General features: G+C 42.1%; 1 protein-coding gene across 2 annotated transcripts in view; it reads left to right on the top strand.

Annotated features, from left to right (window-relative positions):
* The window catches only part of PRKCH (protein kinase C eta), a 231082-nt gene that overhangs the window by 35069 nt on the left and 168824 nt on the right, over positions 1–27189 (top strand). The window contains exon 1 of one of the 2 annotated variants that reach the window (XM_043918913.1): positions 6407–6430. The exons of the other annotated variant lie outside the window; for it this stretch is intronic. Coding sequence (XP_043774848.1) covers positions 6425–6430 — 6 coding nt within the window. The 5' untranslated portion in view covers positions 6407–6424. Of the gene's footprint in view, positions 1–6406; positions 6431–27189 lie in introns of those variants that run through there. 2 annotated transcript variants of the gene reach the window in all.

The raw sequence follows: 27189 nt of genomic DNA, 5'->3' as shown, positions 1-27189 counted from the left end.
CATGAGACTCCTATGAAGTCTCCTTTAATCATAGATCTCCTTATACATAATAGAAACTTGCAGGTGACTCACCAGGGGTGGAAGCCTGGAAAACAGACTGCCAAGGAGGGTAGTCTTTCCGGTAACACATTACCACCCTTTTGAAGCATCCAGAGAACCTGAAGAGCAGGAACTGCCAGTCAGACTGACTGAACGCTTGGCATTCTTTCATGGAAAGATGACAACTCATCTAGGGTGAAAGAGGAAGTGGAGGGGGGCACAATAGGAGGGTGACCTGACATTCCCATTGTTTTGCAGACTGCTAGCTCTAGTTGGGTGGTTGCTTGGGGGAGGGGAGGAGTTGGAATCGTGCCCTTCATTGTCGATGTCTAAGGAAATGTATTGTACCATTTTATTAAAGAGGGGAATTTGTATCCATTTTATCCTTGCATTGCTTCGGAATCTGGATTGCTTGTGATCCCTTATACTCTCCTCACACTGATCCCTGGGGCACTACTAATTATAGTTCTAGCATCATTTTAAGAATTGAGATTCTTCTGTGTAAAATTTCGTGAAATCTGAGAGCTGAAAGATTTTTTACAGGCTATTTCTGGCTTTGCCTCTGACATGTTTTGTTAGTTGGTTTTTGTCTCAATTGAGAAGCTTACATAGTAAAAGTCAAAGGACTTAGTAAGGTGCTATTTTGATTATTAAGGGTTGTCTTGGAACATCTTGGGGGAAAAGAGTTATCTTCTTTGTTTCTCAGTTACTTTCGGTAGAACCCACTAAGAGGTAGAATGAAGACTTCAGTAGACAGCCAGTGACGAGGAGGGGAATGGTAGGTCATCTGAAGACTGGCTGGTTCCCTGGTTTTATCCTTGACCAGCAACACCCCAGGCCCAGACCAAAGCCAAGATGCCTTCTCCATGCCCGTATCTGGACTACCAAATTGTGCAGGGAAGACTTGCCCCTGGGCAGTTGATGCTGTCCATTTCATCCCCCTTCTGCTGAAAAGTTACTCTAAGCTTTTGGTTCTCCCAAAGGCCTCTCCACCCTTTCACTCAGATGACCCTGCATCTGACTTCATTAAAAAAAACCTGAGACTTCCTAGAATGATTTCTACCAATTTCCTGTTCTGATACCTGCAAACATATGTATCGTCACATCACTTGCTTTCCTCTAGGTTTCTCCCTATACCCTCCTTCCTCCTCCTAGGCCTTACCCTGTTAGTTACTCTGCCTTCCTCTCTAATTTTCAACCTTTACGTGTTGAGTATCTCTTTTCCTTTGGCTATGAATAGCTCTTAAGTGTTTCCTGCGTTTGCGTTTCTTATACTTACTAATACCTGTTTGTTAAATCCAGTGGACGTGTGTAGTTCTTATTGCCCTGGACATCCTTATTGTGTCTGATACAACTTATCTGTTGTCTTCTCCTGAAGAGTCTTTGGTTTCTAGAAGGGATGGTCCGTGCCTCTGGGTTTCCTGCTGCTTCTCTCCTTAGTGGATATGTCCTCCTTTACTCACCCCTTGCAGCTGGAGCTCTGTTCTGGGAGGAATACTTCTCTCCTCTCACATACTCTGGCTTCAGGGCTTCATTCACTCACTGGGTTTTCATCACCACGTATGTGTTGTGACTCCCTGCTCCCCAGTTCTTTGCCTTATACTGCAGCCTGATTTCCGGCATCGACTGGTTATCACATGTATGTCTGAAAGGCCCCCTAACTGTCCAGGGGCTGAACATACCACCTTTCCTCCTAAGTGCCCCCTTTCTCCCATCTTCAGAGCCTGTATTGTCTGGTGGTGAAGGTTGATGCTCTAGAATTAGACAGACCTGGATTCTGATACTTGCTGATATTTGATCATGAGCAAATCATTTAATTCTCCAGCCGCAGAGTCTTCCTTTTTAAAATGGGGATTAAAAATAGTACCTGTCTCAGAAAGTTCTTGGGAGGTAGACTGATGCACCTGTTTGGCGCCTGGCTCCGAATAAGAGTACAGTGAATGTTTGCTCTGCTGGTGGTGGTGGTGGTCTCTTTTAGTTACACTTATCCACTGAGTCATCCTTAAAACCTATTTTCTTTGGTTCTTTTATCCAGCCAGTCACCCGGTGTGGCTGATTTCTAATTACCATTTATTTTCTAGTCCTAGGAATTTCTGAGCTTCCCTCTTCTCTTGATTCTCATTACTACTGCCTGCATGCAGGGTCTCATTATTACTCCCCAAGGTGAGACCACGGTCTCCTGCCTTCTTTTCATACCTGCAAGTCCACTCTGCTGCTAGGTGTCCTGTCTCTGTCTAACAGGACCTCTCTCTACCCTTGAAGCCCTCTGGTGTAAATCAAAGACCAAGCTCCTTAATGTGGTATACCTGGCTGTCCCCCATAGCCTTGGTGGCATTTTAGCTTATTTTCTGACACTCCCTGACTCCAGCTGTGTACATGAACAAAAATGTCCTGTACTGTTCCCTGTCTATCCATGCTGTTTAGGCTCTTTCTCACCTTTATTATCCACCCTGCTTGGAATGCTATCTTCCCTGCTTTTGCCTTACTAATTCCTTCTCCTGAGGAATCGGCGAAGTTGCCACCTCCTCCAGGAAGCCTTCCCGGACCCTCCCAGGATAGTCTGGTAATCTTCCAAGAATCCTGTCATTCTCTGTACTCATTGTGAGCCTACCACATTGGGTGATGATCTATTCATGGTCTTTTCTTTCAACATAAATCTTGAAGGGCAGACATGATGTATCATTCAAACTTATATTTTTGTACCTAACTTGGTGCTTGACATGTAGTAGGTACGTGTTAAATGTTTGTTAGATGAATGACTGAATTCAAGAACAAGCAAACTTCAGAACAACCTTGGTTTTCTAGTTCTGGGGCAGGACTGGGTTTCAGCAGTTCAAGCCATGTCTGGGCAGCCACGGCTGAAGTAGACACTCTGGTATTGCTTCCTTGGAGTTCCTCGTCCTAGGTAGCATTGCTGCAGTGAGACTGTGAGCTCACGACTGTCTGAGCCTGAAAATTATTCCTGTGAAGAGTAAAATATGTCACAGTAGTGGCTTAATTTTTGTCCAGAGAACACTTTAATATTTTCAAACCTGTGGTAGTGTTAACACTTTCTATTTGCATGAGAACTTCCCTGATAGGAGATACCACAGGTGTTAAGTTTTCTGAGTAGTGTTACAGCAGGGCAGAACTACTTTCCATTGATTTGGAGATAGAGAGCACATATACCATGAGACAGAACATCTTTAGTGATGGAAAATAGACTGACCTACTTGAGAGGCTGCTTGTTTCCTAATTTTCTATTTTAAAAAGATGACAGCCGAACTCTGAAAAGCTTAGGACATTTTAGAACTCTGCTGCCCAATACTGTGGCTTCTAGCCACGTGTGGCTGCTTAAGTTTAAATAGAATTAAAATTTAAAAAATTCAGATTCTCAGTTGTGTTAGCCACATTTCAAGTTCTCAGTAGCCACGTAAGGCTAGAGACTACCATATTGGGCATCTCAGATATAAAACATTTCCTTCGTTGCAGAAAGTACTATTGGACACACTGTTTTTGAATCTAAAATTCTTGTTGGATAATATCAAAGCCACCTTACCACAGAGATGGTTTTACAGCTCTATGCAATAAGAATTTCTACTGGGAACACCATATAATTGCTCTATCATTTTAAATAGAGTATATAGCATTATATCACCCTGTCATTTGATCTTGTCTTTATCTTTAGCGACAGTGACATTCAGACATGAAATGCTGTATTGTTTGTCTGGAAATGTTTTCTTATACACCTCATGGGGGAAAATGAATGTGAGTTGAATAAATGGAATTGTTTTTCTTTGATTCATGTTACTAGAAAAACTCAGAAGCTAAAATACATCCTGGAATTAAATAGCATTTATTAAAGAATGCTATCTCTCTGTGAGGAAGTGTGTGTGTGTGGAGGCGGGGGTGTGCTGGATAAAAGGGAAACAAATGACTTGTATAGTTGGATATTAAAACACTTAAAAAATTAAAAGCAAAATGAAGGCAAGCTCTTCTACTTTCTTTTGTTTTCTTTCACATTTGCCTTATCCGCTTAGCTTCTGGTGGCCTGAGAAATTTAAGAAGTAAGCGTAGATTTAGTTTAACTGGAACCATGCTAGGAAACTTGAGCTACCTTATAGTACCATGGAACTCACTAGACTACTGCATTGTGGAACAGCAGCTTTTAACACTGACTCCCTTGGATGCCAGTATCATTGAGGGATGGGGAGGGGGGTGGATTGGAATGATTGTTCAGAAAGAATAAAAGTGACAGACCTGTACAGTTGATCTCACACAGATTCACCCGTGGCTGCCATGCCCAGGGAAGTATGGTGTGAGTCATTACATGATTAAAGAGACACAGACGTGCACGTGGTCATGGGCTTGGGGGGAAGGGGAGGGTGGGATGAATTGGGAAATCAGGTTTGACATAAATATATCACTGTGTGTGAAATACATAGCTAGTGGGAATCTACTGTATAGCACAGGGACATCGGCTCAGTGCTCCGTGGAGAACTGGAGGGATGGGGTGGGGGTGTGAGGGAGGGTCCAAGAGGGAGGAGATCTATGTATGCATATAACTAATTCACTTCATTGTACAGCAGAAATTAATAAACATTGCAAAGTGGTTATACTCCAATTAAGAAAACTTTAAATAAAAATAAGAGGTCATGACAGGAAAAATAGAGACCCCAGGAAGCCATAAGTGACTCCCATTTGAATGGCTTCTGAAGTCCATTTCAGCGGCTATGGCAGGTAGGACTTTCTTTGAATTATGGAGGCTATGATTTCATAGTAGCAGCTTCTTTCCCTACTCTGTTTAAAACAGTGCCTGGAGACATTCTTCAGTTTAACCCTTTTAAAGAGGAGGGATGTGAGCTTGGGAGTGAAGGACAGTGAATTCTGCTTTGACCTTCCTGTACCTTTGTCTTCTTAGGGTGCTTCATTATTGAGGCAGAGAATAGAGGGCCTGTAATTTGGAGTAATGTGTGGAAAGGTTTGTAAGAGAGTGGGGAGCGAAGGCTGTTTGTCCTGGATAATAATCACAGTGGTTATAGTGTAGGTCAAGTGGGTTCCTGACCCACATTACAAGTATATTTTACCAATGAACTTTTACTTCTCAGTGAAACATTAGAATTTCAGGGAGTTAATTATTTGTGGAGTCTTTTCTAAAACTTTCAACTCTGTCTCCTTTCATCGCAATGGGGCTCATTTTATACCCTTTATGGCTTCTTTTGAAAAGAGGCAGCTTAACCTTATGTTGTGAATGTGGGCTTTGGAGCAGGTAGATAGGGATGGAAACCCATGGTCACTGCTTGTACAAGTTATTTAAATTTTTGAGCCTTGTGTTTTACATCCTGCAAAATGGGAATAATAATGCTTACCTCATGGGCAAGAGAAGGACATTTTCGTGTGTGGAATACAAAACTAAATCAAGTTGACTCATATTCAGAAAGACCTTTGAAAATAAACATGTCGTTTTTTGATCACTTTTATGATTATGTTGATCTTTTTTTTTTTTTTTTTTTTGAGTTTTACCACATGTATTCACTTAGTGTTATAAAACTTTAAGGAGAGAGAGTTCGTGGTGAAATTAGAGAGCCTCAGAATCTGTACTAGTGTCAGGAAATTAATCAGAAAATAAATTTGAATGTGCTGAAAGGATCAGTTCCTTTTAAGATAAAGCACTGTATTATTTAAAAGAAAACAAAGGGACCAAGGGAAATGAGAAAGCTGAGAAATTCAAAGGATGTTCATTTGTTCGAAAACCCTTGATTATTTGAACATTTTGCTGTTTTGAGGAATGTTGTTGTTCACTGATTTCCATCTAGCCTAAGAGAAATAAAGAAATCAGCTTAACTTCTAGAGAGTTTTTGAGGACAGACTACTCAGTCTTGAGTGATCACAGACATTATCACAGACTTGCAAAAGTCAGGATTCATGTGACTCTGACACAGAGGAGGTGGAATAATCAAATGTTCCTCCCATGAACATTATAGTGATCACCACAGAAGGAAACAAAGTTCCCTTTTCCTTAGTGCCTGGGCTGCTCGGGCCAGCACTGCTGAAGACGTGTGTCCTGTCGAAGCCACAGCGTGTATTGATGACCCTTTTGCGCCCAGTACTGAGCTAATTCCCAGAGGTAGAAGATGTGTCCCAGCCTTAGAGACGCGTATCACGTAGAAGGGAATGTGGACGTGAGCACAGGCAATGTCAGCACCGGATGATGAGTGCTGTGACAAGGAGCTGGGAGATCACAGGAAACAGCTCCTTACCTCACGTGCGTCTTTGTGGAGAAGTCACCTGAACTGAGTCTTGAATGATGAGTAGGACTTAGTCACATGATGAATGGGTTGGCGAGAAGAAGGCCATTGTAGGCTGAGGGAATAGCGTGAGTGTTAATGCATTAAACATCCTGTGTATGCTGGTAAGGGCAAGCCTTTTAACGTTAATTGAATATGAAGCATGGGATGGGGGTCAAGGGCTATAAGGGGAGTGGTGTAGTTGGAGGCCAGACCATAAAGAGTCAGAGATACTATGTGAAGCTCAGATATATGCTCTAGTAGATGGGGAGCCACTGAAGAAATGCTTTTAAAAAAAATTAGTTTTGACTGTGCTGGGTCTTTGCTCCTACATGAAATTTTCTCTAGATGCAGTGAGCCTGGGCTGCTGTCTAGTTGCAGTGGCCTGGGCTCTAAGGTGAATGGCTTCAGTAGTTGCAGCTCCTGGGCTCTCGAGCACAGACTCAGTAGTTGTGGCACACAGGCTTAGTTGCTCCGCAGCATGTGGGATCTTCCTGGACTAGGGATCGAACCTGTGTCTCTTGCATTGGCAGATGAATTCTTTACCACTGAGCTACCAGGGAAGCTCATCATTGAAGAATTTAACTTGAAGTGTAAATGGTCAGGTTTGCCTTTTGGGGGGTTGCCACGGCAGCTTGGTGGATCATAGGTTTGAGGCTAAATGACAGAAAGCTATCGTGGTAGAGGATCAGTCATGCAGGAAAGCAATGGAAATTAGGGCTGGAAAGAAGGTAGATAGGAGAAGTTCCCATGATACGAAGCTTATGTGATTTTGATCAGTGAGCTATGGGGAATGGATGAGATGGAAGAGACCAGGATGGCCTTTAAAATTCTGGTGGTGTTAATGGATCTAGGGAATGTAGGAGAAAGAATTGGTGTGGGGGCCAAGGTGGTGTATTGATTTTGAGGTGTCTACCAGCCAATTGAATGTGATCCTGAAGCTCTTGGAAGATGGGTGGCTGGAGACAGGGACCTAGGAATCACCCAAATAGAGGTGGTAGTTAGAACCAGTGTGAATAGTTTGATGCTCAAGGAGAACAGAGAATGAAGAAGGCAGTGGATAGAGAACAGTCCTAGGGAGTATGAGAAGTGGAAGAAACATTTCCAGAAAAGACTGAGAGGAGGCGCTCTGAAGGTGGCATCTGTGCTTGTCCTAGAAGCTGGTGGTCGGGGAGCGGGGAGGCTTTTGAGAGGTTTGTCATTGAGATCCCTAACTCCTGGCCACTCTAAGTGTTGGATGAAGTAGCAGTGAAGGTAGAATGGATTTGGGCATTTGAAGAGATTGGAGATTATTTCGGAATAATCCAGTCACTAGAGAAAATCAGAGCTGAGTTAACAAAGAGTGAAAGAAAGGTGAAGAGGTGCTAAGGCTTGAGATCAGAAACTCTGAACGTTCCGTGGCCCGGCATGTATGTGACTCCTTAGCTGGTGTGCAGGAGGAGAGGAAGCAGATGAGGACAGTGGTCCAGGGTGGGGTTTTGTTGATCAGATGTGGCAGAAAAGGAAGGTGTGAGGACACAGGGGTGCTGGCAAGAATTGGGAAGGCATGTGGCCAGGAGGTGCCCTCGCGCGTTGAAAGGGATCAGTTCACGGCCTTGAAGTGCTCTCTGTGCCCAAAGAATGGAGGCCGTGGGGAAGGCTGGAGAGGGGTGTTGATCTCAGGACAGAGCAGTTCCAGGGTGTGGTCATAGGAGTGGGTGGCAGAAGTGGCCTGGCAGCGACGACCAGTTGAGTGGAGGGCAACCCATAAGAAAAACTATAGAAAAGAGACTTTGATTCCACTTGGACAAACTTGTAAGATTCACTCTGAATCACAGGACAGTATGTAGAATAAAACTGTGTTTGGATGTTTAAGAGCATGATAGATAGGTGTGTGTCCTAGATGTTTTGAGCAGTCTGCCTGGATGCTGGGGCATCTCCCTTCAGTGTCTCTGAAGACACCTGTTGGAATGCTTTTATTTAAAGTGTGGGGAAAAGTCTGGGTTTGTGTCTCTTTAAGGAGGAAAATAAGAAAGCTTAGACAATGAATGTAATTTATGATACTACTTTATACTTTTCAGAGATATTTCACATTTTGCTATTCAGTTTAGTGTGGTGGTTCTGGGTAATCTATTTAAAAGTCAATTTTTAGTTTGCTACTTTCTTCAGAGAGGGTAGAAAGAGGTATATAACCCCTATATTTCACGGAATAAAAGGATGGGTAATTAATAAAAAGATCTGAAAGCTCTAAGATAAATTTAAGTATTTTCTCATGCTAAGGAAAGCAATAGATTGATGCTGAATTATATACACTTGAATTCCACCTAAAGTTTCATTTTCAACTTTATATATTTCTGTATTTGATTTCTTAAACTGTAGTTATGTCTTCTAAGATAAGAAAAAATAGAAGCAAATCGCATGTAGTTTTTCGTCTCCTACCATGTGCTGGGTGGTATGATGACAAAAAGACGCATAAGACTTGCATCTTGACTCCTGATAGCTTTGAATTTAGTTGAAGAAGCAAGATGTAAACACAGGAAAAGTTAGATAATTATGCAGGATGTAAATTGCAAGACATGACATGACTAATGGACAGACACATTGTTTGGACTGCAGGTCTACTGGAGTTCAGAAGAAAGGCCATTTCAGGCAGTGACGGTAAAGGAAGGGGTGTTAATGACAGAAAATGAAGGGAAAGAAGATCAGGGTTACGTAGAGGGACTGAACCTTGGGAGTTATGAAGCCTTGTTTGACAGCTTCTGCCTGACTTTTCACCTCAATTTCCCAATTGGTAGAAGGGAATGATGATGATATGTTGCCTCCCAAACTGTCAGGAGGTGAGACAGTGACTGCAGAGTTCTTTGCAGATATGTCCTGGTCCTTCAATAATGTGTAGAAGGTACACATTGCACACCTTTGGAAGTTGTAGGTTATTAGTTTCTATTGTTCCCATTTACTGAGATGCAAAGAATTAGTATATTGCTAAAAGTTTGGCCTTTTTTACAATAAGGAAAGACTCATAAAACTTTGAAGACATTTTATGCAAAACTACTAGACCAATGATTACTTTGGAAAAACTCTTTTCGTGGCCATGTATCCTTTTTTAAATCTTTATTTCCTTGAGCAAAGACAATAAGAAGTAAGCAAAACAGGAGAGGAACCAGATTCCAATTTAGGAGGAAAATAATTTGTAATTCACTTGTTCACCTGGTGTCCTTAAAAAAGTTAGTGGAAGTTGCAGACTTCTTGGCAACTACTTTAGGTGAACCCAGCTTGGCCCCTGGCATTTTGGAGACCGTGGCCTCAGAATTCATAGATTTCCTCGATATAAGGACGTGAGTGTTAGTCATATCAATTTTACTGCTAATTGCTTTGGGGATATGATATGAATTAGGCAAGGAAGCTTATACCCAGACTGTAACTAATGTGGACCCTTCTTATACATCCGTTGATCCTTCAACCACTCTCTAGTCCATGTTTATGCAAATATTTATACTTGCCCCAATTGCCAAAGACTTTGAGGCATCCAGGACTCTTGGGCTCTAGTGTAATGGTGATAAACATAGGACCATGGACCTTTAGCCTCAAATCCACTGAGTGTACCTCTCTGTCTAGGGAGGTGGTCATTTTGGTGTGGTCTCACTTTCCTTCTCTAAGGTAGCAATAGTAAGATGGACTAAAAGTAAAATTCCTGAGTTAAATATTTTGAGTAGGGAATTCTATTTTCCTGACTATATCCAGTTGCCTACATCCTCCACTGGTCCACTCTTTCGCTGCTTATGGAATTGGTGACCCAAGGGCTGTAAGCATGAATTTTTCCTACTTTGGCAGCTTGGGGACCTAGAGATACAAGAAGGCAGAAAATATGACAAAAATATATGACAAAGAACAGTGGAGAAAGAGGAGAGATGAGAAGCTGAAGAAGGCTTGCGTTACATCCACAGGGAGGGGATCGAGTCAGCTAGTGGTTCTCAAAGGGACGTGTCTGCCTCTTCCCCAATCTAAACATCCATGTCTGACTCAGTTTCCTTGGAGGACACGCACCAGGAAAATGAATCCAAGGTGGTGCAATTCCTGCATTGCAAGTGTGTGTGTGCGTTTAGGTGTCAGAGGTCAGCCCTGATGTAACTGCCATCAAGGTCATAGCAGGTGAGGTCACAGTGGGTGAGGGTACATGCAACAGGCACCGCATGGCCGGGCTGCCCTTGGTGCCGTTCTCTTCCTGTGATTTCCCTATTTTTGGCACCCACCCATGCCTAGCCTACAGTAGGTGCTCAATCAATGCTTGCTGGATGAGTCACTGGGTGCTAACTCTGACTCCTGCTGAGAGTTTTGTGACCTGGAATCATTATACAAGGAATGAGAGGGCTCAGAGTAGGTTTGTGTCCTGCTTGTGACTTTCTTGTTACAACTGCAAATAATGCGTTACTCAGATAGAGAGGCTCTAAACCGGAGTTCGGGAATAGGATGCAAAGTTGGGATTTTCTAGGGAGAGAGTCAGAACGGGTCTGTGACCCAGCCTGGCTGAGGAGCAGGGTTTTAACCCAGCCTCACCCCTGCATGGGCGTGCCAACTTATTCAAGTTCCAGCATCTGCTGGAGGTTCCTGACAGAGGTCACCCTTTGCCTCTTGTTATGGAAAAAAAAAAAAAAAAAGGAAACTGTGCCCCCAAGATGATCTTGCCTTTGAGCCTGGTGAGTGTCCCGACCAGGAAGAAGACTTCCTGCTGATGGCCCTCAGCCTGACTGATTTGTCAGGAAAATCTTTGAAGGCAGAGCTGACTTGAAGGAGTCTCTGCTCAGCAGACACATGGATGTTTATGAAGCAACAAAGAAGGAACAGCCGGGCCTGAAGTCGGAGGACTTCATGCTGATGTGCCTGTTTGCAGCTCCTGTCACTCTCCTGGGGGGATCTTCCATCCGTAAAACTAGATACCCATTACCTCCTGACTGGAGATAACAGGGGAGTGTGCTGTGGAGGTTTGCATATTCTCAAAACGTGTACAAAAATTTAAAATATTAACAGAAAGATGTTTACTTATAAATGGTGATTTCTCTCCTGCAAATAAATTCATAAGACATTTTTGCAGTCTTTGAAACTATGTGTTTGATATAGGCATCCAAAGCATAATTGATAGTAATTGGTGCTTATGGGGAATTTTTTGAAGGGTATTTAATAATATGTATGCGTTTATTCATTATTTATTTATTCTGAAAATGGATGGAAGCCTATCTAATATGTGCCAGACCCTGGAAACATACTTGGGCCCATACTTCCTTTTGACATCTTAGCTGTGTACTTGGCCATGTGGTTTGAGCTTTGTAAATTAGCTTTAGAAGAAAGCTGATTAGAATTTGCTGTGCAAAATGTACCATGGGCCTGGTGCACTGGGAAGACCCAGAGGAATCGGGTGGAGAGGGAGATGGGAGGGGGGATCGGGATGGGGAATACGTGTAAATCTATGGCTGATTCATATCAATGTATGACAAAACCCACTGAAATGTTGTGAAGTAACTGGCCTCCAACTAATAAAAAAAAAAAAAAAAAATGTACCATAGAGTCACTGATACATTTCTGAGCAAGTCTGTAACCACTTTCAGTGGATCATCTATGACGATACACTAAAATGGTGGTTCTTAAACTTTAGCCTGTGTCAGTACCACCTGGAGGGCTTCTTAAGGTACGTGTTGCTGGGCCTACCCCCAGAATTTCTGATTGACTGGTTAAGGGGAGCGGGGTGCTTAACTGTGTGCAGTTCTGAGAAATTCCCAGGTGGTACTGATGTGGCCTGGGCTTCCCTCATGGCTCTCAGTGGTAGAGAATCTGCCTGCTAATGCAGGAGATGCGAGTTTGATTCCTGGGTCAGGAAGATCTCCTGGAGAAGGAAATGGCAACCCACTCCAGTACTCTTGCCTGGAAAATCCCATGGACAGAGGAGCCTGGTGGGCTACAGTCTAAGGGTCACAAAAGAGTCAGACACAACCCACAGCTGATGCAGTCTGGGGACTACAATGGAGAGCTGCTGCATTAGAGACATTTCTTTCTAAGAGCCTTGCAAGTTCTGCTCCTTTTCAGAAATTGGTGTGGTTTTATTACGGTTAATGCAACTCATGGTTGTGATCTTGGTTCTCATTTTGCTTTGCTTCAGAAATTTGGATTGAAATTTTTAGCTCAACTTCAATAAAAATTAAACTATTTACATTTAAACTTGACTCCAGCCTTGACTGTCTATTTCATTTTCCCCATTCTATCTTTTTACCTGTTTATATTTTGCAATTTTACTATATAACTTCCTGTAAACTGTGTTTTGTGGAATGTAGTACATATTGATAAATATGATTGCCAACACTGTTCTTTTCTTGGGCATTTGGCTTTCAAATGAACTATAAAATACTATGGTTTTTTTTTTTCACTTTACAATCGTAAACAGTTTGTATGAGTAAATATTTCCAAAAGTCATTGGGGGTATTTGGAAAACAAAGACCTTTTCCTGTCTGCTGCAGTGAAGATCGATGACTTTTAAATTCGAAATCTAGAAATAATATTTATTTAGCAAGTGGTTACAGTTCCCAAAGCTATGTCATTAGGCTCTATAAAATCAGTAGTAATGGGAAAGGATGGTGAATATTGTTCAAAGTCATAATCTTTACTCAAGAATGGTATATTAACATAGCAGTTACTTTATATTAACTGAAATTACAGAATGAAATGAGGAAATCAGGTGTCTAGACCTCAGGATAGACCATTAGCCAACCAATCTGTAGTTTTGAATTTTTAAAATAATTACCCTATTAGTAGGGGATGCATATATTAAACATATTAGACACATATTTTGTTACTTCACTGTAAAAATATGTAGTTAGTGTAAATATCCCAGGTGGCTCAGTGGTAAAGAATCCACCTGCTAAGTAAGAAATACAGATTCAATCCCTGGGTTGGGAAGATCCTCTGGAGAAGGGAATGGCAACCCACTCCAGTGTTCTTGCCTGGGAAATCCCATGGACAGAGGAGCCTGGCAGCCTGCAGCCCATGGAGTCACAAAGAATTGGACACGACTGAGTGACTAAACAACAACAAATGAATGAATAGGTGTGTTTAACAGAATTTATTTGATGTATCATTTTCATAACACAGTACTCTTGGTAAAATATATGTCTGATACTTGTCATATTTGAGATTAACAATTGACTCTAAATTGTTTGAGTTAAGGGTGGAATTCTTGGCAGGGATAACCACTAACAATAGATTATTCATATACATCCACTTAAACTGTTACTTTTTTGTTCATTTATAAATATATGCTCTTTATAATTAAAGTATAATTCACAAATCATAAAAGTTACTCTTTTAAAGTGTACAGTGCAATGATTTTGGTTTTTATACAGGTTGTGCAACTGACAGCACTATCTGGCTAATGTATTAGCTATAGGAACAGTTTCTCTGGAAAAGTCAAAATTTTAGTGGCAACTAACATGTCCACTCACTCCAGTATTCTTGCCTGGAAAATCCCATGAACAGAGGAGCCTGATGGGCTATAGTCTATGGGGTTACAAAAGAGTCGGACATGGCTTAGTAACTAAACAACGAAACAAACCAAAGTGGATTGAAAATTTAAAAATTGGATAGGAGGCATAATAGGGTGAGAAAGTTCTCAGTAAAAAAAAATAGAGAGAGAGCTATTTTCAAACAACTGGTGCATAGATAATACGATATAACGTACAAACAGAAATTTATATTTTTTGAGAACCTTCCTATATAAATGGAGAAGGAAATGGCAACCCGCTCCAGTATTCTTGCCTGGAAAATCTCATGGACGGAGAAGCCTGGCAGGTTACAGTCCATGGGGTCACAAAGAGTCGGACGCGACTTGAGCGACTTCACTTACTGTATAAAAGCAAACTTTACAGTTTCTTGGATTGTAGGATGAGCAGGGAAGGGAGGTAGTGGTGAGAAGAGGGGAGGAAGAACTACTTAAGTGGTTGCCAAGCTTTAGTGTGCATCAGTCACCTGAGGGGTTTGTTACATGGGAGGCTGGTTTACTGGCCTTGGGCTTGGGGCCTATTTGTACTAAGTACAAATCAGGAGACTGTGGCTCAAGGGGCCTAGAGAAGTTCTTGCAGCCCTTACTCCTTTAGCACTGGGGAGAAAAATGAAAAACTGAGGTGTCTTGAAAACCTGCACTCTAGTCCTTATCCTGTTTTTTTTTTTTTGGATGAGGAGTTGCTGTTCAGATTTTCTGCAACTCTTTGTGAAATCAGATAGTGTAATGGGCATGACATCATTTGCATTACACAGCGTTAGTGCCAAAAAAATAAAACCTTGTTATGTTAGATGCCGATTGGAGGCAGTGAGTGGCTCATTTCCCTTCTTTCCTGGCCCATTGGTCTCTCTCTCTCTCTTTTTCTGTATCTCTCTCTGTCTTTCTCTCTTTCTGTCTTTCTCTTTGTCTCTCTCCCCCTGTCTTTCTCCTTGTCTCTTTCTCTTACTTTCTCTTCTACTTTTAGCTTAAGGGAAGACCCTTCACCAACAGCTCGTCTGAAAACAATCTAGAGAAAAGGAATGAATGGGAGTACTTCTTAAAAGAACAGTCTTGGGTTTTCAGTGGGGGCCTTCTCCAGGAGCATGGAGCAACACTCAAGGCTGCAGTATGAAAAAATCGGCTCAGCCTGGGGTGGGCTCACCCCTCGCAAGGTGGGGAAATTTGGAAACAAGACCCACTTAACATTGATAGGGCAAAAGCTACCTACACAACCTAAAAAAGTCAGGTCCTTTTGCTCTGCTGCCTCTGGCTGGCTTTTCATCTATATATTGCAGGGTTCACATTTCTCACCTGTAGTATTGTTCCTAATTCAGATTTCTCTAGAGGTTACTTGGAATCAGGGCTCTATGGAGGCACTTTTTATTTAAAGCTACTTTTCTTAAATAGACGTTTTATTTTAGAATGGTTCCGGATTTACAGGAAAGTTATGAAGATAGTACAGAGCGTTCTCACACAGTTCATACCCAGTTTCCTCTTTTAATATCTTACATCAGCATCATACTTTTATCACAGATAATGAGCCAATAATGATACATTATTGCTAACTAAACTCCATAGTTTGTTCAGATTTCTTTAGTTTCTGCCTGGTGTCCTTTTTCTGTGCTGGGATCCCATTCAGATACTATGTTATATTTAGTTGTCACATCTCCTTAGGCTCCTCAAGACAGTCCCAGTTTCTCAGATTTGTCTTGTTTTTGATGAACTAAAAACTTGAGTAGTAGTTAGGTATTCTGTGGAATATCCTTCAGTTTGGGTTTGTCTGATGTTTAGACTGAGGTGATGGGGCTGTGGGGAGGAAGACCAGAGATAACACACAGTCTGTCATTGTGGTTGTTCACTTTCCAGTCGTGTCATGGACTGCAACAAGCCAGGCCTCCCTGTCCCTCACCATCTCCTGGAGTTTGTGCAAGTTCATGTTCATTGCCACCCAGCCATCTCATCCTCTGACACCCTCTTCTCCTTCTGCCCTTGATCTTTCCCAGCATCAGGGACTTTTCCAATGAGTCGTCTGTGTGCATCAGATGGCCAAAATGCTGGAGCTTCAGCATCAGTCCTTCCAGTGAGTATTCAGGGTTGATCTCCCTTAAGATTGACTGGTTTGATCTCCTTGCTGTCCATGGGACTCTCAGGAGACTTCTCCAGCTCGAAATTCGAAGGCATCAATTGTTTGGCCTTCTGCCTCCTTTATGGTATAGCTCTCACAATCGGACGTGACCACTGGGAAGACCATAGCCTTGACTATCTGGACCTTTGTCGGCAGGGTGATGTCTCTGCTTTACAGTCTGTCATTACATCACATTAATTACATCAGCATGCATTCTACACACACATACTAGCAAATGCATTATTAATGTTGATGGGAACCTTGATTGCATGGATGAGCTCGTGTTTGTCAGGTTTTTCCCATGGGGTTGCACTTACCCCCCCACCCCCACCCCTTTCCTTCCTGTACTTTTTGTAAGGAAGTCACTATGTCCAGCCCACATGTAAGGTTGGAGAGTTAGGTTCCATTTCCTGGGCTGAGGGGCAGGGAGAAGTATGTACATACATGATTTGGTGTTCTGCTTGTGAGATTTGCCCCTTCCCCATTTATTTATTTGTTTGACATTTTGTTTAGGTTAGTTGAACTTGTGGATATTTATTTTATACTTTAGCTTACAATCCAACACTCCATTATTTGGTTGTACAAACTGTCCAGCTTCAGTCTTTGGGAGCTCTTTGAGTAGGCTCCTGTGTCTCTTGGTGACATAACCCCATCATTGTGGGTTTGTTTTGTTTTTATGTTTTGAGCACTTCCTTTTTCTTTCTGGCACTACAAATGGTCCAGGCTTATTTTATATATTTATTGCTCCAGCCGTAGAATCAGCCATTTCCCCAGGAGCGCTGGTTCCTTTTTTTTGGAGAATGGTATTAGAAACCACATTCCGGGCAGTGGGTATTCTTGTTGCTAATGGAGTGTCCTCTTCCCCCAGTCCTCTAACTTGTCTCCCAGCCTGTCCTCCTTTACTATTGCTAATCTAATTTTTCTTAAATTTAAAATCTTAACTTGGCATCCAAGGCACAACTTGAATTGCCAGCTTTACCTTCCTGCTTAATTAAACTATATAGCTGAACTACATGTTCCTTCTTGCTTCAGTGCTATGCGCTCTCCTTTTCCCCACCGCACTTATCTTGGCAGGTTAAATTTTAGAGGGGAATTAAACTTCCAGGTAGAATATTCAGTGGTGTAAATGAACTTTAGGTAAGTATGAGGAGGACCTTTCCAACAGAACTGCTTAGGAGGAGTGGGTTCCATGGGAGAAGCCCCACTGTTACTTTCTGGTTCCCAAGCCTGGCATGCCATTCAAGTCCTTATCTTCCTCCACCTCTGCAGCTTGTGGCTTCTTTTCTGAAGCTGCTTCCTCCCGTGAAACCACACTTGGGCAAATCCACCCATCCCTTAGATGGCACCTCTGGTTTTTCTTTCTTCTGCCTTGTAAAATGAATTTGCTTTCTTATTTCTCCCTTTCCTGTGCTCTTTCTTGAAAAGTTGAAGGCTCTTAGTGATCACCTTTTGGGAGAGATTCCTAGATGAGAACTCCAGCCTGGTCCTCCCTCCACAGTTTGTCTTTAGTTCTGTCTTCTTGCCAGATGTTTCTATTTGGGTTCCTTTGTGTCCAAATTTGAACTGGTTTCCTTCCTTCTAAAACGTGTTCCTTCCCCCTGCGTTCCCTGCTTGATTAATGGCAACAGGGGCCCGGAGGCTTTTTCTGTACAGGCCCAGCCAGTAAGTATTTTTGGCTTCGTGAGTCGTAAGGTCTCAGTCATAACCACTCGCCTCTGCCCTTGAAGCACAAAAGCAGACATAAATAATATGTAAACAAAAATGAAGGTCACTGTGTTTCAATAAAGCTTTACTTACAAAAACAAGCAATGGGCTGAAATTGGCCTGTAGGCCATAGTCTGCTGACCTCTGACCTAGGTCACCTAGGCCTCTAATTCAATGTTCCTTTGACCTTCCTACTGCTTTTGTTTGCTTTGTTTGTATGATTTTAATTTCTACTGACTGCACCCTCAAGAGACCTTTCATATTTCTGGACCATACTGTTTCCCCATTCATTGGTCTAGTAGACAAAATAACCTCTTTTACGTGTTATTCTCCATCAATTTACGTAATCAAAACTTCTAGTAACTCCTCTTTAATAAGGTTAAAATTCTCTGAAGGCAGCTGTTTCTACAGTTTTTGCCTCTGACCTTCTCTCTTACTCCTCTGTATGAACACTTCCCCAGCCAGGCTGGGTTAGTTTAGTTCTGATACTGTTTCTGTCTCTGCTCATGATGTGCTCCTGACTCACAAGGATCTCCTCTCCCCCTTACTGAAACTTGTCTTCAGGCCTCAACCCAGCTGAAGCTCTGTCCTAGCCCAGTGCTTGCTCCTCCCTCTCTCTCTTTCTAATTGAAGTAGAGTTGACTTAAAATGTTATCTTAGTTTCAGGGATACAGAAAAGTGATTCAGTTACAAATATGTATATGTATATTTATAATTTTCCATTATCAGTTATTAAGAGATATTGAATATAGTGTCTTGTGCTATACAGTAGGTCCTTGTTTTTTAGTCTGTTTTATATATAGTAGCATGCATATGCATATGCTAATCCCAAACTGCTGATTTATTTCTCCCCACCTTTCCCCTTTGCAACCATAAGTTTGTTTTCTACGTTTGTGAATCAGTTTCTGTTTTATAAATAAGTTCGTTTGTATCATTTTTTTAAGATTCCACATATTAGTGATATCATATGATATTTGTCTTTCTCTGTCTGACTCAGTATGATAATCTCTAGATCCATCCATGTAAATAACGCTGTAAATGACGTTATTTCATTCTTTTTTTTTTTTTGGCAGAATAATATTCCATTGTGTATGTATGCACCACATTTTCTTCATCCATTCGTTTGTCAGTGGACATTTACATTGCTTCCATGTCTTGGCTATCATTAATGATGCTGCTATGAACATTGGAGTGCATATATCTTTTCAAATTGTAGTTTTCTCCAGATATATACCCAGAAATGGGATTGCTGGATCGTATGGTAACTGTTTTTATTTTTTTAAGGAACACCCATGAAAAGTGAAAGTGAAAGTCGCTTAGTCGTGTCCAACTCTTTATGACCCCATGGAGTGTATAGAACTCTCCAGGCCAGAATACTGAAGTAGGTAGCCCTTTCCTTCTCCAGGGAATCTTCGCAATCCAGGGATCGAATCCAGGTCTTCCACATTACAGGTGGATTCTTTACCAGCTGAGCCACAAGGGAAGCAAGGAACTTCCATAATGGCTGTGCAAATTTGCATTCCTGCCAAGAGTGTAGGAGGTTTCCCTTTTCTCCACACCCTCTCCAGCATTTATTATTTATAGACTTTTATTGATGGCCATTCTGACCAGTGCAAGGTGATACATCATTGTATAGTTTTGATTTGCATTTCTCCAGGTGGCTCAGTGGTAAAGAATCTGCCTGCAGTGCAGGAGACACAGACACAGGTTTGACCCCTGGGTTGGGATGATCCCCTAGAGGAGGGCATGGCAACCCACTCCAGTATTCTTGCCTGGAGAATACCATGGACAGAGAAGCCTGGTGGGCTACAATCCACAGGTTTGCAAAGAGTTGGACGTGACTGAAGCAACTGAGCATGCAATGATTAGTGATGCTAATTATTTAGAAAAAGATGCTAAACATCTTTTCATGTACCTGTTGCCATCTGTATGTCTTCTTTGGAGAAATGTCTATTTAGGTCTTCTACATTCTTTTTGATTGGGTTGTTGGTTTCTTGATATTGAGCTGTTTGAGTATTTTGGAAATTAAGCCTTGATGGTAGCGTTATTTGCAAATATTTTCTCCCATTCTGTAGATTGTCTTTTTGTTTATGGTTTCCTTTGCTGTGCAAAATCTTTTAAGTTTAATTACATCCCATTTGTTTATTTTTGCTTTTATTTCCGTTACTTTGGGAGATGGATCCAAAAAAACATTGCATGATTTATGTCAGAGAGTGTTCTGTGTATGTTTTCCTCTAAGAGTATTAGAGTATCTGGTCTTAAATTTAGGCCTTAATCCGTTTTGAGTTTATTTTATTTGTGTATTGTGTTAGATAGTGTTCTAATTTCATTCTTTTACATGTAGCTGTCCAGTTTTCCCGTCATCGTATATTGAAGAGACTGTCTTTTCTTCATTGTGTATTCTTGCCTTTGTCATTAATTATTGACCATAAGTGCATGGATTTACTTCCGGGTGTTTTATCCTGTTTAATTGATCTATGTGTCTTGTTTTGTGCCAGTACCATACTGATTTGATGACTGTAGCTTTAGAGCATAGTCTGAAGTCAAGCAGTATGATTGCTCTGGCTTTATTATTCTCTTATAAGATCGTTTTGGCCATTTGGGGCCTGTAATGTTTCCATACAAATTTTAAAGCTTTTGTTATAGCTCTATGAAAAATACCATTGATATGCATTGCATTGAATCTGTAGATTGCCTTGGATAATATGGTCATTTTAACAATATTGCTCTCTTTCCATCCATTTGTTTTCGCTTCAGTTACTTTCATCAGTATCTTATAATTTTTAGAGTGTATGTCTTTTGCTTCCTTATGTATGTTTATTGCTAGGTATTTTATTCTTTTTGATGTGATAGTAAATGGGATTGTTTCCTTAAGTTCTCATTCTGATATTTTGTTGTTAGTGTACAGAAATGAAATAGACTTCTATATATTGATATTATATTTTGCCACTTTACCAAATTCATTGATGAGCTCTGGAAATTTTCTGATGGTGTCTAGGGTTTTCTCTGTATAGTATCATGTCATCTGATTGCTCCTTTTTTTTAAAGAATCTTTTTTTCATGTGGGCCATTTTAAAAGTCTTTATTAGATTTGCTGCAATGTTGTTTATGTTTTGAGTTTTCAACTGTGAGGCATGTGGGTTCTTAACTCCCTGACCAAGGATCGAACCCACAACCCCTGCACTGGAGGGTGAAGTCTTAACAACTGGGAAGTCTCTGATAGCTCCTTTTCTTGGTCTCAGTAGTGCTTTTAATGTTGTCCTTACCTGTTCCATTGAGAGTGTACTGGGTTGTGTTTTCTATCTATGTGGTATTCCTACTTCTCCATCTAAACTTTAAGAAGCTGTTAAGGGTGGCCATGAGTCAGGCATGACTTAGCTTCTGAACAACCACCAGGGTGCGCAGTAGGTGCTCAGTCAACATGGTAATGGTCATACGTTGAACTCTCCTTCCTCTAGATCAGCTCATCTCTTTAGAGACCATCTTATTTAATGGTACCATGACTGTCATTGGCCTCATAGACTCTCTCTGTACCCACTTCTCTTTCATGTTCTACTCCACCTCTGCTTGCAGAGTCTAGCAGTTGCTCCCTCCCCTATCTTTCCTTTTCTGCCCCCCTCCTCTGTTGCTGGCTTAGCTCAGGTCACCTGCATCCTTTGCTAAGACCTCTGGAATAGCCTTCAGCTCTGCATTCCCACCACCAGCCCCTCTCCCCTTATTACCCAATACCAGTAGGGCTTTGTCATGTTCGTGTAATCCTGGAACATGCAGATAGCCCTTAGTGGATCCCCATTCCCTTGGAATAAGGGCTAGCTTTCCAGGGTGCCTGGAGGAGGAAATGGCAACCCATTCCAGTATTTTTGCCTAGAGAATCCCATGGATAGAGGAGCCTGGCAGGTTACAGTCCACGGGGTCGCAAAAAGTTGGACACGACAGAGCGAATAATACTTAATAATACTTTCCAGGGTGCCAGGAAGCCACTGATAGCTTTTCCTCTCCAGCCTTGTTTCTGACCCATCTCATTTACACAGTCTGCATTCCACCGTATACAACCCTAATAGTCGATGTGCATTTGCACATACTTCCTGTCTCTCCTTCCCTAGCCCATCTGGAAAACTGCTACCTGTATATCTAGGTAGGACACATATGTCACCTCTTTACAGCATTCGTCTCTCCTTCCCTCTGGAAGACCAAAGGGAGTGAAAGTGTCACAGTAACCCTTGGGAGAGACCTTGGGCTTGATGCATTTTCTAATGGTCCTTCAGATTCACAGTCGTCTAAAGGTGACCAAGAGCCTGAGCAGTGAGAAATTAAGTAGACATGCCTATAAAACATCCTGAATGCTTAAGTATGCTAAATATGTAGTTTTGACTTCTTGCTTTGGCTTGGCTTTCTTCCTCCATTATCAAGTAGAATAGCTCTGGTTTTATTTATATCCTTTTCTTTAAAAAAAACTGAGATCTTCTGTGGCAAAAACTTGGAATCTCCGTCTTCTAATATTTCTCCGTTCTTGTGGGAGAGTGGCCTCAGGAGGAGGCTCACTGTGGGGCTGACAGCTCACCCCAGGTCACCCCCTGGGGCTGTGGAGGCCTCTGAGCAGGAAGGGGGACATGGATGGCGTTTCTCACCTCCAGCCACATGCAAAGGTCACCTGTCCCCTTCACTTACTATCTCATCCTGGCAAGGATAGCGTATGTTATCTTTCTGGAGGGGTCTACGGAACAGACAAGAGAAGGGTGGAGATCATGTCAAACGTAAACTTCTAAGGTGTTCTTTGATGTAAGGAGCGCAATTACTGTGGTTCCTCTCTCAGTTCAGGGTCTGGTCTGGAATGAGGTTCTTGCTGGAGCAGACACCTTATTGGAGGAGAAAGAAAGTGCCTTCCTAGTTCTGAAGGGTGCTGTTCTGAGTGTCCTCTGTTAGTTTCAAGGGTGGGCATTTGACTCAGAAGAGCTCGACCCAGCCTTTTCTGTCCATCTGGAGTAGCAACAGCTCTGGATCTCCTTGGCTGGGCAGATCCTTTCAGAGCCACCATCCTTATTCGTAAAGCAGGTGTCAGGTAGCCCTCCCAGCACAGAATTGAATGCCCTAGGAGGTGAAGAGGGAGGAATTGTAGTGGAGTGTTTTGAAGAGCCTAAGGCATCCATCATCTAATTGACATTTTCAGTTTCTTGTATATTGGAGTCAAAGACTGAGACACACACATAGCACTTATACAGTAGACCATTTCTATCTATCTTTAGCTCACTAAAAATGCTTTCTATATCTAAGAGATATCCAGTCTGGACTCTTTATTCCTGATTTTTCATTTTGGGCAGAGAGACTTTGGAAACTAATTTTAATGCAGAAAAGTTCCAGTTTTGCCAGGAGATACACATTTTACACTAGAATATAGGGGTAATGGACTCTGAATTGAAATAATTCTAAATTTAAATTTACCGTGATTGGGTGTGTGGAGCTGGCGATGGGGCTCAACATTGGTAATTAAGAATTATCATGAAGCTTAAACATGCATTTGAGAGACAGACTCTTGTGTTTTCTTTACTTCCTCCGTGGAGTTCAAAATCTATTTCTGGCTTGGAATTGTAGATTTTCAGATATGAAAAGGGCTTAAAGCCTAGTCCACCTTCAATGTCTAGGTGTGGAAGCCAGATGACCTGCCACGGGAGCTGTGGTCACAGCCAAGGGCTCTTTCCCTACCATCCTCTTCAACTATGCGGAGGGTCCAGGCTTAGCAAGATGAGGATTTAGTCACTGACAAATGATGGTATTTTCCTTCATTTTAAACTACAGTCAGATTTGATAAGTTTCACCTTATTGTCTTTTTTTTTTTTTCTTGTAGTTGGACAGGTGGATCAACCCATGATGCCATTTCTTTTTTTTTTTTTTAAACACCAAACACATTTTGTATTGGAATATAGCTAATTAACCACTTTGTGATAGTTTCAGCTGAACAGTGGAGGGACTCAGCCTTGCATATACTTGTATCCACTCTCGTTTTTAATCTGTGGTGCTTTTTAATGTGCTTTTAACATGCAAACCTTGACTGACTGTGAAAGTAGAAAGTCAGCAGGGACATAGGATTTGCCTCATTTACCCCCTTTCCCTTTAAACGCCTTCCCATGACAAGGCAACGTGCTGTGTGTGTGCAGCACATGACCCTGACTCAGGTCCTCCAGGCAGCTGACTAACGGGACCTGAGCCACCCGCTGCATTTTGCCGGCCGCAGCACAGACTAGCCACACTTCATGGCTCCTGCCACGTGCCCCTGTGAAGAGCCATCAGGCGACACCATCAGGCTGGTGCCACTCCCACTGGCCTTGGCAGCGAAGAAGGGAGGCTGGAACACTGAGGCTTGGCATTTGGCAGGGAGTGCCCTCGGGTGCTGAGGGCACAAGTCCAGCCCAAGTTCCCAGGGAGATGGGTGGTGTGATTGAGCTAACATGCCGCGAAGCTCAGACAGGCTGGTTCAGTGAACAGAAGGCATCGGGCAAACCTGCGGCGACCCACAGGCAGAGGCAGGCACAGCAGCCTCCAGGGAGGCTGGTGTGGAGCTGGGGCTGGAGCCTCCCTGAGTTTGGATCTCGGCTTGGCCTTCACTGCTGGGTGACCTTCGTCAATTCCGTAACCTCACGGAGCCTCCCTTTTCCTGTCTGTACACTGGTGGTGGAATTACTTACCTCGTGGAGGGGTCGGGGAAGCTGAGAAATAGTGTAGGTCAGGCACCTGGCAGGGCCCTGCACATTGATGAGTTCACCACACAGTAACTGCTGTTTCTGTTGCTAACAGACACAACTGCATGCCTCCTGGTGGGTTATTGGTACAATTCTGTAAAGAATTTTTTTCCCTCCAAGAATTTGAGCTCTTGTTTTTAAGTCTGATGGTTGTAGCTGGAAGAGAATTGCGAAATGCTTTATCATGTTTTGAGGTTCTTTGGTTACTTATCCCTAGAGTAAGACCTAGGAAAGTTATAGAAAGGATTTACCTAGCCAAGAATCTAGGTGTATCACAGATGTCTGGCTGAAGATGTCAACTCACCATAGAGTTTAGGTGAACCTTCTACCTCTGCCCAATAAAGGGTTGATGGTTGTTTTTTTTTTGTTTTTTTTTTTCCTTTTAATATGCTAGAGCCTTTTGCTTATCTCATGCTCAGATGGATATCAAGGAGCCAGAAGTTTCCTGCTTGTGATCAATTCTAATGCCTTCTGTGAAGGGAAATGGTTGTAAATTATTACCAGTTAATTAAATGAGTGTTTCCGTTGAGTCCGGTGTGCAGGCTTTTATCCAAGCCTGTTTAGAATCATGGAACATTAGAGCTTGAAAGGTTGTTAAACAAGTGTCTTGTTTCATGGACAAGAAGACCAGGTTCGGGATGTAGGTGATTCGCTTAACTTCTGCAAAGTGATGCCAAAAGAAACACTGGCTCAAGATGTGTGGTGAGGGAGGGGAGAGAGGGGCTGGTAGTATGGTGGCATGTCAAGCAATCTGAGTATCATCCCTAAGCAGTGGGCCTGTGTAGTCCATATGCTACTGGTTTGCCTTGGAGCCATCTTGAAGTGCTTTTATATTTTATGAAGTACTGTTGCAGAGTATTTATTGTAGGGTAAAATACTGTCATTCCTCTTTTATAGGTGATGAAATTGAGATGGTCAGATGACCTCCCAATTTGGCTCACTAGACCAAATCAGCAGCTATTTGTTGAGTGCTTACTTGGTTCAAGGAACTCTGCTAGGTCCTTTGGAGAATTAAAAAAAAAAAATTGTCAGCTCCCTTGGGAATGGAGCTTACAAACATAACTGCAAGTGATGAGATGTAAGTCTGTGAAATTTTATCTAATTGTTCAAGGGCATTGGTAAATACTAAGATAATAATCGAGAAAGGAATTTTGAGACTGGAGGGATCAATGCGCCTGTCAGGATCTTCCTGGCAAAAGTTTCTTCCTTCAACTTCTGTAGCTACATCATCTTTGCCAGGTACACTCAGCTGCTCCTTCCACCCGCAGCCCCAGGGAGCTTCTCTGAGAAATCCTGAGCACCTGGCAATGATCCTGACCCTAGAAGTCATCCAGCCAAGGTTGGGATGAGTGGATAGATGGAGAAAGAATGGCTTTCTAAGCAGAGACAGCAGCCCAAGCACAGGTGTGGCTGTGCCACAGTGAGGAGACAGACCTGACTAGCAGAGCAAGTTTAAAGACTGGAAATTTGAAGAAGAGGTTTGGTTTAATTAGTGGGGAGACAGAGGGGAGCTCATGGTGCCCTAGAAAATCAGGTGAAGCAGAATGAGTTTTCTTCTGGAGGCACTGGGAAGCCTCTGGAGGCTTGGATGGAGGAAAGTTGATGAGAGTGGCACTTTGGGAAGAGCATTTGGGCAGTGAGATGTAGACACTTGTTTGTTCTTATACCATAGATGTTTTAAATTTTGGTGCAGTCCAGTTTATCACTTTCTTGTCACTTGTCATTTTGATGTCATACCTAGGAAACCATTGCCTAACCCAAAGTCAGGAAAATTTATTCCTGTTTTCTTCTAAGAGTCTTATAGCTATAACTCTTAGTTTTAGGTCTATGATCCATTTTGATTTCATATTTACATATGGTGTGAGGTGGGAGTTCGCTTTTATTCTTTTGCATGTGGAATACAGTTGTCACCGCACCATTTGTTAAAAAGAGTATTCTTTCTCCATTCTTTCGCCTTGATGCTCTCCTGCCCCTTTTTAATCCCTCTTTACCACTTGTCCTGTATCCTTTACCCATCCCCAGGCAACCACAGATATGTTTTCTGCCAATATAGAAGCTATATGTTTATAGCCATGTAAAACTATATATTGTCTTGCTTTTTCTAGGCAGAATATTCTCTTTTGTGTTTGACTTCTTTCATTTACTATTCTTACATGTTGCTGCCTACATCAATAGATTATTATTTTTATTCTTGAATACTAGGGCTTCATAGGTGGCTCAGTGGTAAAGATTCTGCATGCAATGCTGGAGACCCAGGTTCAATCCCTGGGTTGGGAAGATCCCCTGGAGAAGGGAATGGCTACCCACTCCAGTATTCTTGCCTAGAGAATTCCATGGACAGAGGAACCTGGCAGGCTATAATCCATGGGGTTGCAAAGAGTCAGACACGACTGAGTGACTGATACACATTCCATTGTATGGCTATATTGTATTTTTTAAAAAGCCCTTGTGAACATTTGCATACATATTTTTGAACATATGCTTGCATTATTCTTCCCTAAATACAAGTCAAATGACTGGATCAAATGGGAGATGTATGTGTAACTTTTAAGAAAATATCAAACTGTTTCCAAAGTGATGGTACCATTTTACAATCCCATCAACAGCATATGAGAATTCCAATTGTTCCACATTCTTCCATTTAGTATCATCAGACTTTTTCATGTTAAACCTCCTAATCGGTATGCATTGTTTTTGCATTTTGGTTTTAATTTGCATTTCTCTAATGACTTGGAGAAGGAAATGGCAACCCACTCCAGTGTTCTTGCCTGGAGAATCCCAGGGATGGCAGAGCCTGGTGGGCTGCCGTCTATGGGGTCATAC

Source organism: Cervus elaphus, chromosome 12 (genome assembly GCF_910594005.1).
Source record: "Cervus elaphus chromosome 12, mCerEla1.1, whole genome shotgun sequence".
In the NCBI taxonomy this organism is placed as follows: domain Eukaryota; kingdom Metazoa; phylum Chordata; class Mammalia; order Artiodactyla; family Cervidae; genus Cervus; species Cervus elaphus.
The sequence above is the reverse complement of the archived record's forward strand: the minus strand, read 5'-3'. Positions and strand labels throughout refer to the sequence as shown.